Source organism: Periplaneta americana, chromosome 11, assembly GCF_040183065.1.
Source record: "Periplaneta americana isolate PAMFEO1 chromosome 11, P.americana_PAMFEO1_priV1, whole genome shotgun sequence".
NCBI lineage: Eukaryota > Metazoa > Arthropoda > Insecta > Blattodea > Blattidae > Periplaneta > Periplaneta americana.
In genome coordinates, this window is record NC_091127.1 from 79,669,183 (window position 1) to 79,683,590 (window position 14,408).

Here is a 14,408-nt window from a genome sequence, read left to right on the forward strand (position 1 = left end):
ATCGTACCTAATCCCAATTACCAGTTTCGTCCTTCGTACTAGTAACTCATGTTGAAATAATTCTGTACCTACTCTATAAAAGAGTACCTGGTCAATGTTACTTATGTCCCGCCCACTATAGAGACATAGGCCAATTTTACACATATTTAGTATAACTTGTTGCTTCTTTGACAGGTTAGGTTTGGTTAGTTTAGGTTTTTGTTATAGCCTACCTTGCATATACGATTATAGCGCAACTTTGGCAGTGATAAAAGTGGAATATTCGTTCAGTGGGCGATGGATACTCTACATTCACCGAGTACCTTACATACTGTAAATTCAATCTTCACTTCTGCCCGATCCGAAAAGATAAAATTACTCAGACATGCTATCTACTGTCCGTCCAAGTGGTTATGTCGTAGGGTCGTAGAAAGGGAGGAAATCGCGTGACACTTAATTACTTAACGAGGCCCTTTTATTTAAGTTATTTTAAACAGTTGTATAATATTACGTAGACGTCCAATTCCTAACAGAAATTAATGTTCTCAGAAAAGAGCAAAGTCAGCCCAGCCACTAGCTGGTGAATAAAAGCTGGTGGGGGGAGGGGGAAACCGTGATACGACGTAGGCAAATGGACGACAGTACCTATGCGAAAATGATTCAATATTGAAAGCTCTTTCGTCACTGGAAAACGCAAACATATTTTTGGAACGTACTGTTTACTATGACCGTAAGGCTACTATGACTGTATATGCGGTCTTGGATCTGTGTGGAGAACGGTTGAACTTCATTAGTAGAAGGGGTGGTAGTGAAGTACATTAAAAAACTCAGGTACAATAAAAATTGAAGTAAAAATAAAATGATATCCCTATTCATTAGATTAATGTTTATAATATTATAATTTGTAATTTTGTATTGTCTGTGATCATTAACACTTAATCTCAGGACTTTGTAAAACTCTATTTCAACGTTATTTAGCTATTTCAACGTTATTTGTACAAAAAACGTTGGTATAGACCAGTGGTCGTCAGCACTCGCTGAAATGTGCAAAGGGTTAAGCCTTGGTTTTTTCTGAACTGACGCATGCGACGTGCAAGATGCGAGGCCCGCGTCGCACAAATTCGGACTACACGAGAAACAGTGAGTGGTTTCTATAATTGCAAGATGCAATGTCTGCGCACTTCGCAGTTATAGAAACCACTCACTCTCTCTCGTGTAGTCCGGATTTGTGCGAGGAGGGCCTAGCATCTCGCACGTCGCATGCGTCAGTTCAGAAAAACCAAGGCTTAAGCGGATCCGTCCCGTGTGCACCGTCGTGCAGCAGGAAGAGGTAGAGAGCATACCCGCTACCAGCTACGAGTGCACCATGGTGCACTGTGTTCTCTGCGGGTAAGAGACGCTAGCACCAGGGTGCTCTGTGCTGACGACCCCGAGTATAGACTAAGAATCGAACCCGCTCTATTCTACACAACACGCAGAAGTCTTAGCGTCTAAGCTATTGAAACGACACGAAAACTTTCTTTTCTGTGCGGAGTGTCGATCTAGTCATGAAGGTCCAATGTCGATTTAACTACACGATTTATGTATATATTTATCTATTATTTACGTCATATTACCATATTTTTTGCAGTTTTTGAAGTGACTTGCGGAACGATGCTAGTAACAAACCAAATACCCTGAATTTAAGTAACTCAATACTGTATTCGTTATCTTGTGTATCAGTGCTCTGGTCTCCGATCATCTGAGACTTAGGAATATTCAATCGTCTCATTTTTTTCTTGGGGAACTGTACATCTATTATCAGGCAGTACATCTCACTTAACGATATGTGTCAGAGGAAGAACAATAATTGTTTATATACATCTGAAGTCTGACTAGTGTAATATACAATATAGCTAATCGGCAATGTATGCAATGGAGGAGGAAAGAAACTGGCCATCGTACCCCATTATCTCCTGACCTAGTTGCCCCATAAGTGGTGCCTTGTTGATCTCTTGAGAGGTTCAGACTTGTCTTCGGACAGTTAACTAAACAACAACAATTCTTCAACACAGGCATGAAAACAGTTGAAGAAGAATGTAGTCTACACAATACTGTATATACTCGTACATTCACCAACAAATCAGTACTTACATTTAATAATTTTGTAGAACGCATTTCTAATTAGCTTACGACTACAGCGTCAGCTATTCACACTGGTAACCCGAGTTCGAATCCCGGTGAATCCAAGTGAAATTTGTGGACAAAGACAGTGTTAGGTGGTAGGTTTTCGCGATGTACTCCCTTTTTCCTTACCTGAATTCCACCATTGCTTCATTAATCATCATAATCATCACACTGGTGCGCTGTAGGTCACCTCCCATGATACACCAAGGGCAACGCTCTGTGGCAAAGAGTTTACAGGTACAGCGTGTTCCTCGTAGAAGGGGAATTCTGGGCTAAATGACGCAAAAGTCAAGTACGTATGACCTACCTGCCATTGGAAAATATTGCACAGCGCAGCTGCACACATGCGAACGTGGAAATATAAAATGCACTTCATGTATGTATGTATGTATGTATGTATTTATGTATGTATGTACAGTATGTATGTATGCATGCATGCATATACATATATGTATACATATAGATGTATATTTCAAAATTTGAATCCAATATATCAATAATGACTTCAGAATTACAATATAAATTATAATGTAACTTCCTCAATGGTGCCTTATAATATGCTTTAACTTGCTAATACAGCTCATGCATTTTGTCAAGACACTTCCCCACTCTTCCTACATAGTGCGGATGAATCTCCTTACGAATTATAGGGGAATGGGTTAGGTTTTGCCTTGAACTCTGTAGACGCACGCCCGACCTTCCCTCCTACTCCTACCCCCACCACAGAAACGTCATTCCCGTACTGCACATCGCGAGTGTCTCGACAAAATGCATGAGCTGTATACTGTACGCTCTGAATTGGTGTGCATGTATTTCTCCCAACCTGATAAATTCTTCATTGAGCTAAATGTTGAAACTATCTCTTACAACATTCTGAAAATCTGGCAGTCCCTAATTCAACACTTGCATATTCTCATTCTCTCTAACGCATAATCTCCGTTCCTCCTTCTACAAATTGTCAGGAACAACAAACTGGGAAGCAGGTACACTTGTCTACTACTGTTTCTTACTGTATAATTGAGGACCGTTTTTGCAAAACTTGCTAACTGAAAAAAAAAAAAAAAAAAAAAAAAAAAACTAAATTTTACAGGAGAGACAAAAAACTGAATGGAGACAAGTAGGTTATAAGTGCACCATCACTCTTTGACACACTGTAATGAAGAGAAATAATTCAATTTTACTAAGATAACTTTAACATCGTGTAGAGGCCTGCTTTATGTTAACGAATCCACCAAAATCTCAATTTTGCAAATTTTGCAGTTAGCAAGTTTTGCAAAAACGGTCCTCAATTTGATCCCAATAAATGTAACATTGTAAAATTCCTTTGCAGAACGAAAAGTTATATTTGTTCGGATCAAATTTCTGTACATTTAAAGAACAAAACTAAAATTTTTTCTATCATTTATTATCATAATACACTGCTCTCTTAAATTGATTGAGCATATTGGGAATTAAATCAATGCCTTTCCCAAAACACGCTATGAAATGTTTCATATATAACAATTTTGTTTATCCTAAAGGAAGGAAAAACAAGAAAAATTGTATTAAACGTTTCTGTTTAAAATATGTAAAATAATGACCCCCTGAAATTAATAGCATTACTTACTGTTCACTCTATATATGAAATATGATTACGAACTATGTGGTAAAGGGGAGAATGGTATTAATGTTTATACGGAGTAATAACTTACTTAGGGCTCGCTCATAATTTCTTCTTGTAATAATTATGTATATTTGTTCCACAGCATCATCTTTTTCCTTTCACTTGCACTAACTGCAGCTGCTATGATTCTAGAAGCGAAAGAAGGCTTGATGGAAAGAGCCTTGGTACTGGGTGAGTGACTGAATAGAACTTATTATTTATAGAATCTCTCATAGTATATAATTCAAGTCATTGTAACATCCACTCAATTATCGGAAATATATAGTATTATTACAAACGATCTTTCCGATTACAAACTTGAATAACTTTCGTTAAATGACACTCAGATACATGAAAGTGAATCTCAGGAAGTTTTGTTATCCATTTGGTTCACATAATCAAATCACAAGAGCTCAATGTGAGCTTTCTGTATCACGCGACAATTCCTGCCATACACGTTGTAACATTGGACGATCCACTAATGCAATGGCTTCTGTGATGCGAACACGAAGATCCTGTATGGTAGGTGGGAAAGGTGGCTGATACACGTGTTGTTTGACGAAACTCCAGAGAAAAAAAAGTCACAGGGTGTAAGATCAGGGGAACGTGGAGGCCAACGCAAACGTTCACTACCGTCACTATGGTAGCGGGATGTTTAATTCTCTTCTGGCTATCGTGGTGGATTTCTGTGGACTTCGTGTGAAACTCTCTCTCACACACTCTACATTTGTCTCGCTTGCTGGTGGACGGCCGGTTGACTTTCGTTTTCATATGCATCCCCTTGCCTTAAAGTCAGCTTACTACTTACGAATACTGGACCCACTGGTGCATCTTTACCAAACTCTCTTCTAAAATTACGTTGTACAGTGATAACAGACTGCCAGACGTCAAAATCCAGCACACAAAATGACCTCCTGTCTTCGTTGGGCAGACATTTTCTCTTCTATTGCCCTAGCGACGAAATCAGTAACTACGCGACAGCTGTAGGCCTACCAACCACTACAAAATGTTTGAGTTTCCTTTTCATTTGATGCTACTTTCATGTATCTGAATGTTATTTAACGAAAGTTATTCAAGTGATCATTTGTAATAACTAGACTTTGTGGAATTGCCACAAGAATCGCAAGGTTTACTGTGCACGCGGTATAAACTGTATGAGAAGGGGGCGTGGAACGAATTGAGTATGCCTCTGATGTAAACACTGAGCAGTATACTGCGGTTACAATAAAACCTGTATCCTGCATTCAAGAAATGTAATGAATGATCATTGAAGTAGGAAATGTCTAAACATGTAAATACACAATTATTTTATAGTGAGATATATTAATTCTTAAAATTTAATGTAAGATACTCACATCATCCTTGAATATGTGCATTGCAGTGAAGTGTTACGTACATTTTCAGCGACTGCAAAGTAACCTCCGACGGTCACTTAAACAGTTTTTATTTTGGGAAAAATGTACGTTCAACATCACACGATGTAATACGTATTTGAAGAACGGAAAGTCACTACTGCAGATGTTTTGTCGTGACCCGATAGTACATCATTTATAATACGAAGTTGTGAATAGACACAATTTTTAGCAATAATGTTTCTCAACTTACATTTCATTTTTTCTGAAATTAGTGAATTGTTATTTTGGATAACGGTTTGTGATATTTTATCCACTATATTAAGGGCTTCTGAGAGTAGTAGTTTAGGCGATTCTAACAGGATGATGCTTTTGGACACGATTTTAAAATTAGAATCAATGAACAGAATATCTTCCAATAGCTGTTCAGAAACCAATGATTTTACAGCAGCAACAGCGGAACTGTCTGTGCTATCCAATTACCTCCATTATTTTGCAGTAATGTTGTGCATAATAATTAACAGCATCCAACCACGTTCCCCAACGGGTCAAGACTGGCTGCGGAGATAAGGGTATTCCAGGGACAACTATTTGTAACAGCAACACTCTCATTGTAGTATGTTTGATTGAATTCTTGTCTGCACTGAACAAAATATGTTAAGCTTTGACTATCCCAACCACAGTAATGCAAAAACAAATGCTTACTTAGGTATACATTAGCTGTAGCTGCTCTATTATTTGGACCGGTCACAACTCTTAACATGAACTGCTTATACTACGAGACCGCCTCCTCTATACTACCGTACATCGGCAACCTGATAGCATGCTGCGTGTGGCAATTCAACGAAGTCTAGTAATAACACTGCATATCACAAATTCGTAATTTCATTCACTTATGAATACCGTATCAGATAATACGAGAACAATATTAAGTTTAGATAAATTTCACAAAGTGAAATATTGCGCAAATTGTAGATGTCGGTACCTAACATACAAAGACTGAAATACAGAGACTTTGCTAATGAAAGCGTTGCATCTCTTACAAATTCTGTACCGGTAACTGATCTCAGAGCCGAAAAATTATAGGTCTATAGGCCTACAATGTTATACAATTTAAAATTCATAAAATGCAATAAAATACAATAAATAATTACAACAGTTATATGAACAGATGTCTGTGTGATTGTTTATTGTACTTTACTGCATTTTATGAATTTTAAAAATCAATGAATATTGTTGAATTGTGTACTTTATTGTTATACAATTTTGTAAAGAATAAAACAAGAAAGCTCTCATCATCTCGTTATAGAAAACTTCGGATAGGACTGCTAAAGATGTAGCTAGGTAGAGTGAAAAGACGGTGCGTAATATTTCCAGGCAGTGTGAGAAAGCCGAAAAGGACGTAACTGAAATTGTAACCCTATTAAACGTCCCTCACGTCAAATAACAACTCAGAAGTCGAATTTGATAAAAATGTTGTACTCCGAACTTTCATGGAGTGTTATGAATATACTGCGAAACTTCATGTACCTACTAAAATAAAACTCTGAACATATGAACGCAACTATGCAGTAAAACAGGCGAAATAAGCGCTAAAATTAAAATGTATGTAGTAAAATATACACTTAAGTATGATAATATATTAAAATAATTTAATACTGTCATTAACTCCTCATTTTTATTAAATATATTTTTTCATTACATGTAGAATACTAATAACATCGACAATGTGACATACATATTTGAATTGGTACCCTTTTAACTTTATAACAACTACAAATCCCACTGAAAGCTAGATTGAACTTATTTTGGTTATCTGTTTTTAACCAAATCTAGCCGGAAAACGGCTGAATTGACAACAATGCCCAGCGAATCCACCTAACCTCTTCAGTCCTGTTGTAGAGTATACTATACATATGATCCTCTAGATTCAAAACCCTCTAAAGACCATTTTGTTCGTAATTGAGTTACGCCCACATATTGCTTGCTAAGAATGAATTCGAATGATTTATACAGTTTGAATTCAAAAAGTCACTGAATTTGAAGCAAAAGTTTGGTTAAAAGTCACTGTTAGGTTGAAAATTCCCTCTATTGGCCACCAGAGACTGTTAAAATCCTTCAATTTATGAAAGTGGATATAAGGGATTTTGAATCTAGAGGATTCATATGTTCTTTTAATTGTTTTGCAGTGTCTTGGATACTTTTGAAAATTTTGAAAATTTAAATTTGATAGAAATGAAGAGTATCACTTTTGCAACATTTCTATACCAGAATTATAAATTAGAATTTAAAATTTGAGGGCACCAAGAGTCAAAATTGCCCCAAAACTTGATGTTCTGTAAAGACTTGATTTGGGATTTTTGGAACCCCAGAATGATTATGTCACCGATTTTTTTTTTCAGTTTTTTTTTATATAAATTCGAGACTAAAGAGGTTAAAGGAAGTCTTGTGCATGTTCTGCCCATGGGCAGGTCTTTCATTGCAAACCCAGCATTCTCCAGTCTTTCTTATTTTTTGCCTTCCTTCTAGTCTCCGCATATGATCCACATATCTTAATGTCGTCTATCATGTGATATCTTCTTCTACCCCGAACTCTTCTCCCGTTCACCATCCTTTTCAGTGCATCCTTCAGTAAGCAGTTTCTTCTCAGCCAGTGACCCAACCAATTCCTTTTCCTCTTCCTGATCAGTTTCAGCATCATTTTTCTTCGCCCACTCTTTCCAACACAACTTCATTTCTTATTTTGTCTGTCCACTTCACACGCTTCATTCTTCACCATATTCACATTTCAAATGCTTCTATTTGTTTCTCTCCACTTCGTCGTAATGTCCATGTTTCTGCCCCATACAATGCCACACTCCACATAAAGCACTTCACTAGTCTCTTTCTTAGTTCTTTTTCCAGAGGTCCACAGAAAATGCTCCTTTTTCTATTTAAAGCTTCCTTGGCCATTGCTATCCTTCTTTTGACTTCCTGGCTGCAGCTCATGTTACTGCTTATAGTACACTCCAAGTATTTGAGGCTATTCACGTGCTCTACTGCCTCATTTAGAATTCGCAAGTTTACAACATAATAAAGTTATACGACTAACATGCGTGAAATGCTCATATTTTAATGTAAATAATAATAATAATAATAATAATAATAATAATAATAATAATAATAATAATGAAACATGGAGGTTTGAGGTTCAATCACATTCCCTTCATGTGGTTTTCTAAGTCCCTCCGGGCGGATGCTTGGATAGCACCAATTTAAAGGGCCTCGAACTAATTAACTAATCCTAATTAACTCTCCATCATCACTTCTCATCTACTGTCTGAGCGCCAGCTCTGGAACCGCGGCTGGAATGCGGCATGGAACCCTTAGACCAGTGATGTCAAAGCAAGCGCATTTTTCTGACCTTGACGTCGTGCGTGGGCAGCATGCGCTAAGTATGGAAAGAGGAAGGGTTGTGTATATGAATAAGCAACCTGTTGGAAAGAAAATAATGGTGCACAAACTTCAAACGGAACGTGAAATTTTATGTCGTTATTTGTATATGGCTTCTTTCTGTTTAATATTATCTATATTGTCTGTAAATAAAAGGCGGTCAGAGCGTGGTGCCGACCACACCACCTCATTCTAGTGCCGAGGTCATGGAAAGCATGGGGCTCTACTTCCATGCCCCCCAAGTGCCTTCATGGCATGTTACGGGGATACCTTTACCTTTTTACCTTTTATATTGTCTGTAAAACAAAAGTACTAACACTGATTTCTTAATATTGCACTTGTATTTTAAATCTTAATAACATAATAGAGAGTTAAGAAGGAATATTCACTTAAATTCCATAGTGTCTTGGATAAGTAGTATAATATTATACTGTATTAAGTGGCTGAAACACATCATTCATAAAGAAAGTGATATTCCAAAGAAAGAGATTGAGTATGACATGATAAGTTGGAATTTACATTGATGGTATCTTTAGCCTTACAAAAGTAATCAATAAACTAATCAAAACAATATTACAGTACAAAGTAAAGTTACCTAGGTACTGTATCTGTTTTAAGTGTAACTAATATTACATAACAAAACTCTTATCGCATTATGCTTTTAAGGTGATATTTGTGAACAACTTCCTATCATCAGAATATTAAATTATTTTCTCGAAATCTGCTGAAGCCATACAGCTGACATTTTTACAACACATGGGCACGTATCTTTTGCTTATGATACAACAGTAGTTGCTTTGTTAATTCATTTCCTTACAGACAATTTCCATGCGAATATTTTCAAAATTTTCAACACACTATCATCAGTAATACGTATATACGGTATATTAGATTTACGAAAACATTCTGTAAGGCTACTAAATAAATAGGCCTATACCTGAAAATTTCACTTTTCTATACGAAAAGTTGAGAAAATATTTCTTTTGAATAAAAAAATCAAACTTGTGAAAAATGAGCATTAAAATTAAAACTTACATTCTCATAATGCACTTATACTTCTCAGGTAAATATAAAAATTAACATGGATACAGTTTTAATAAGTTCTCTTCCCTTTATCTATTGAATCAGTGCTGGCCATCCCTGAATATAGCTCGACCAAGCGGCATATACCATCTCTTACGTCTGTCTCTTTCCTTTCCGCTGTAAAGCGCTCAGGCTCTCCTGGGCTCTAAAGCGCGCGCTTGCTCCTGTGGGTATCAATTGACATGCCTGCCTTAGACTGTACTATACTTGCTGAGTCACGTCTCCCCTCTCCCCACTTCCTCATACGGTACGGTTTTAGAGCTGGCGCTCAGACTGTATCATCGTTTTATCCACTGCGATAAATATCGCACAAAACGTGCTCTATGTAGATATGATGGTGAATTATGCCAATGTTGGAAAAGACGGAAAGTGTTGTTATTATTATTATTATTATTATTATTATTATTATTATTATTATTATTATTATTGTCCCGCGCCGTGGCGTCGTGGTCCAAGGCTTCCTACCTAGGACGCGCGTTACGGAATGCGCACTGGTTCGAGTCCTCATGGGGGAAGAAATTTTCTCATGAAATTTCGGCCAGTGTATGGGATCGGTAGTGATGCACTTGGGGAGCTACAATAGGTAGCGAAATCCGGTTACGAATGCCAGCTATAACGGCTGGGGGGATCATCGTGCTAACCACACGATACCTCCAGTCTGGTTGGATGATCGTCCACCTCTGCTTCGGCATGTGGGCGTGAGACCAGCAGCCAGCTGGTCGGTCTAGACCCTTCACGGGCTGTAGCACCACGGATTATTATTATTATTATTATTATTATTATTATTATTATTATTATTATTATTATGCCAAACTTTTTCCACATTGATATGTTCCACCAACACGCCATAGGCGGAGAGAGAACAGTTTCCTTGGGGGGGGGGGAGGGAAAGCAAAACTATAGAATCCCCATATAAGTTAACAAGGTTATGGGGGACAACATTTACCTTCTCCCCCCGTTATAGCTTCACTGTCGTACAATATATCGGAATATGATTATTTAATAAAGGTATTTTCGAGAACATGTTTCTTACATGTTACATCCACATCCGCGATGTTTCGGACAGAGTTGTATAGGGTTTGAACTGAAGATCTACTACAAATTATAACAAGGCATAACTTAAAACAATCTCCCTCTTTTTCTCTCTCGTACAGAAACACATGCATGCATCAATAAAACTACGTAACAGTGCTAACAGAAACTTGTTATATGAATTTTATCTTCCTGAAGATATCATATAAAATGTAAACACTATTTTATTAAAATCTCGTTTTTAAGTTTACACATTATACCAGAATAACTTTTCTTTTTTCTGCATTGTTGTGCAGTAGCCTATGTCATTCATCTCCAAGCGGCAGCCTGCACACCTGCAGACTTCTAACACATGAGTACAGGCTGTTACAAAAGAAACATTACAATACTTCCATTCCTCAAATGAGGTATAGGAATCCTTATACATTCAGAAATTAAAAATAAATACTGTAGTGCAGACACGTGATCTGAAGACAATTAATTCATCAATTTAAGTACACAAACTTAATCATAAACAAAATCAAAAATGATCTTTTGAATTCAATATTTTCTAACGTTATTAGAAAAAGAGTTCAGACAAGTTTGGGGAGGGGGACAGTGCCCCCCCCCATGATCCCCCTACAACTCCGCCTATGCATCACGTCAACAAATTTTTTGATCACAAATGAAGAGAACATTATTACAGTATTATGTTGGAATCTCCTTTTGTCACGCGTGGTAGGAATTACTGTATTAATTTTTTGCAATAGACACAGTTTCTCCATGTCCCGACGGGGAAGTGGATCAGACCGAAACTAGCAAGCCCTCTCTTTCGCCACCAATTACGTAAGAGTGTGTGGCCGTCAAGTGATTTCTGACATTCATGAAGCGCACGAACAGACACAACCTAAATACTTCGCGCCAATGTAGTTTCACGAGCTTATACATAGACTTATAAGCCAGGGGCGTATTTTGCGGACTACCGAGGCTACCGGCGGTAGCCCAAGGAAATTACAAAAGAAAAAGTTTATAATATAACATAATGTAATAATTTTGTATTACCGCTCACGCTGTCCGGTCGCACAACTGCCCCTCCCCCCGCTCTCTTCTATTTCCATCGTGCAATGTAAGGCCGGATGAGTTGCCGCTCTCGTGATCGGTTTCTTCGCAGGCGCGAAGTACGCTTAGCACTCTAGCTCATGAATGTAATTGTGTTCTTGCAGTGCAGTATTTTAAATTTGTGATTTGTTCGAGTGTCTAAGAGTTATATTAATTGTGAACTATTAAGTTTTTAATTTCCCAATTAAGTGATATTGTGAAAAATATGGCAGAACAAGTTTCTGGAGAGGTTTGTGTTGAAAATGACTGTGTAATAGAAGGTTTATTAAAAGTGCCTTTTAACCGTCGTACATACAACGAGGAAGTTGAAATTGTGAAAATGGAAAGACCAACTCCTGAGTTAAATTTGTCCATGGACGTAAAAGAAAAACAGCGTGAGTACACACGCCATTTCACTTCAACGTCATATGGTAAGTGGAATTGGTTGTGTGGTAGTTCTAAACTGTCTAAATTATTTTGCTAGCCATGTTTGTTATTTAGCCGCGAAACTAATGTGTGGTCAAAAGAGGGTTTTCTAATATCAACTACCTTCGAACGGCAGTCCTAAAACACGACAAATCAAAAGCTCATATTTGTAGTAGCATGAACTTTGCAAACTTTGGGAAGACAAGAATTGATTTACAGCTAGATAAGCAAAAAGCTCTACATATCAACCAACACAATGCTCCTGTGGAAAAAAAATCGGGAGATTTTACTGCGTCTTATTAACGCAGTCTGCTTTCTAGGAAAACAAGAATTGGCTTTTCGGGATCATAATGAGAGTGTGGAATCAGACAATATAGGAAATTATATTGAATATTTAAGTTCCTTAAGTGAATTTGACCATTTACTGGCCAATCATCTTGAGAGTTCAACAGTATTTCGTGGTACTTCTCCCGCAATTCATAATGACTTAATATTTGCTGTAAGTGGGGTTATGATAAAGAACATAAAATCTGAAATAGAAGAAGCACCTTTTGCGGCCATTGTTGTTGATGAAACAAGTGACTGCTCTAATCAGAGTCAATTGTCCACTGTTTTAAGATACGTCGATAGTACTGCCAATGTTCAAGAACGGTTTATAAGATTCACAAATGTCAGTTCGGGCAAAACTGCTGCTGCTTGGTTTCAGCATGTGGAAGGTGTTATAGCAGAATACAATGTCGGCAATAAGTTAATTGTACAGACATACGATGGTGCTTCAGTTATGGCGGGAAATATTAATGGCTTAAAAACAAAAGTTCAAGGAAAGTATCCTCAAGCACTATTTGTCCATTGTTACAGTCATGTTCTCAATTTAGTTTTGCAACAAACTACTTCATCCATTCCAGAATGCCGCATTTTTTTTTCAAAACACTGTCGGGTTTAGCTGCATTTTTCTCATCATCTCCTAAAAGATCAGAAAAACTCTAGAATTTATGAAAAAGAAACTCCCAAAAGTAGCACCAACTAGATGCAATTTTACATCTCGGCTTGTAAATACAGTAAAGTAATACAGAGAACAACCGACTGCTTTCTTTGAAAATATCATTTGTAATGACTCTGAAGAAAACTGGGTTGATGATGTAATTGTGCAGGCTCAAGGATATTTGTATTTTTTTCACACAGTTTCAGAATATATTTCTTCTTGAAGTCAATGCTAGAGTGTTCGCACATACAGATGTGCTCTACAATATTCTTCAGACAAAAAGTCTAGACATAGCATACTGCTTGCAAGAGGTATCAAAGTTAAAAAATACTATATTCGAGTTCAGACGTAGTAGGTTTCCGTCCATATGGAGTGATATGGAAAATGAAAATTCTTCAGCCAATACAATGGAACCACCATTAAAGCGAAGAAAAGGAGATGATGAATTGAAATACAGGCAGCTGTACTACAGCATACTAGATCGTATGCACATGGAAATTACTGACAGATTTTCTGATTATGGAAAGCTTCAGTTCACATATCTTCTAGATTCTCAAAAATTTTCTGCTTATAGAGAAAACTTCCCGAATGAGGCACTAAACAATTTATTTCAGTCCTATAACAGTCACTTTGATCAAGTACGTTTGAAAAATGAATTAAGTGTAATATATTCAGCAGAGGTCTTTGATTTTTCGAACAAACCTATCCATGAAATATTATCTGCCATATATGAAAACCAGCTGAACCAAGTTATTCCTGAAGTCCTTAAATTGGCAACATTAATTGTGACATTTTCTGCGTTGAAGAGAATAAAATCCTACTGTAGATCAACTCATACATAAGAACGTTTATCCGGCTTGGCACTGGTGTCCATTGAAAAGTCATTTCTACAGAAACTTCGCAAGTGGCCCAACTGTAATTTCAATGACGAAGTCATCAAAGTATTTTCGTCCCAATCAAGACGTCTGGAATTCATATATAAATAGGTAAGGAATTTTATTATAGGGACTTTAAAATATATTTTGTGTAATAATAGGGTCAGTGGTAGCCCAGGCCCTTAAACCAGTATACGCCACTGCTATTACATAGCCTAATTTTACAGCAAATTAACTTGACGTTCCTCTTTCTTCGCAAACCGATCAAATAGGCCACAACATACTGAGTAACTGCTACTAGAAGAAGCTAGAGACAAATCTGCATTTGTTTCTAAACTCTCGATATATTTAAAATACTGTAT

At 37.1% G+C, this 14,408-nt stretch overlaps 1 protein-coding gene across 2 annotated transcripts in view; it reads left to right on the plus strand.

The window, feature by feature from the left end:
- Positions 1-14,408, plus strand: part of LOC138709124 (ABC transporter G family member 20-like) — a 226,789-nt gene that overhangs the window by 189,650 nt on the left and 22,731 nt on the right. For both annotated transcript variants that reach the window (XM_069839660.1, XM_069839661.1), the window contains one exon: positions 3,891-3,979. In XM_069839660.1, the coding sequence (XP_069695761.1) occupies positions 3,891-3,979 (89 nt within the window). The remainder of the gene's footprint in view (positions 1-3,890; positions 3,980-14,408) is intronic.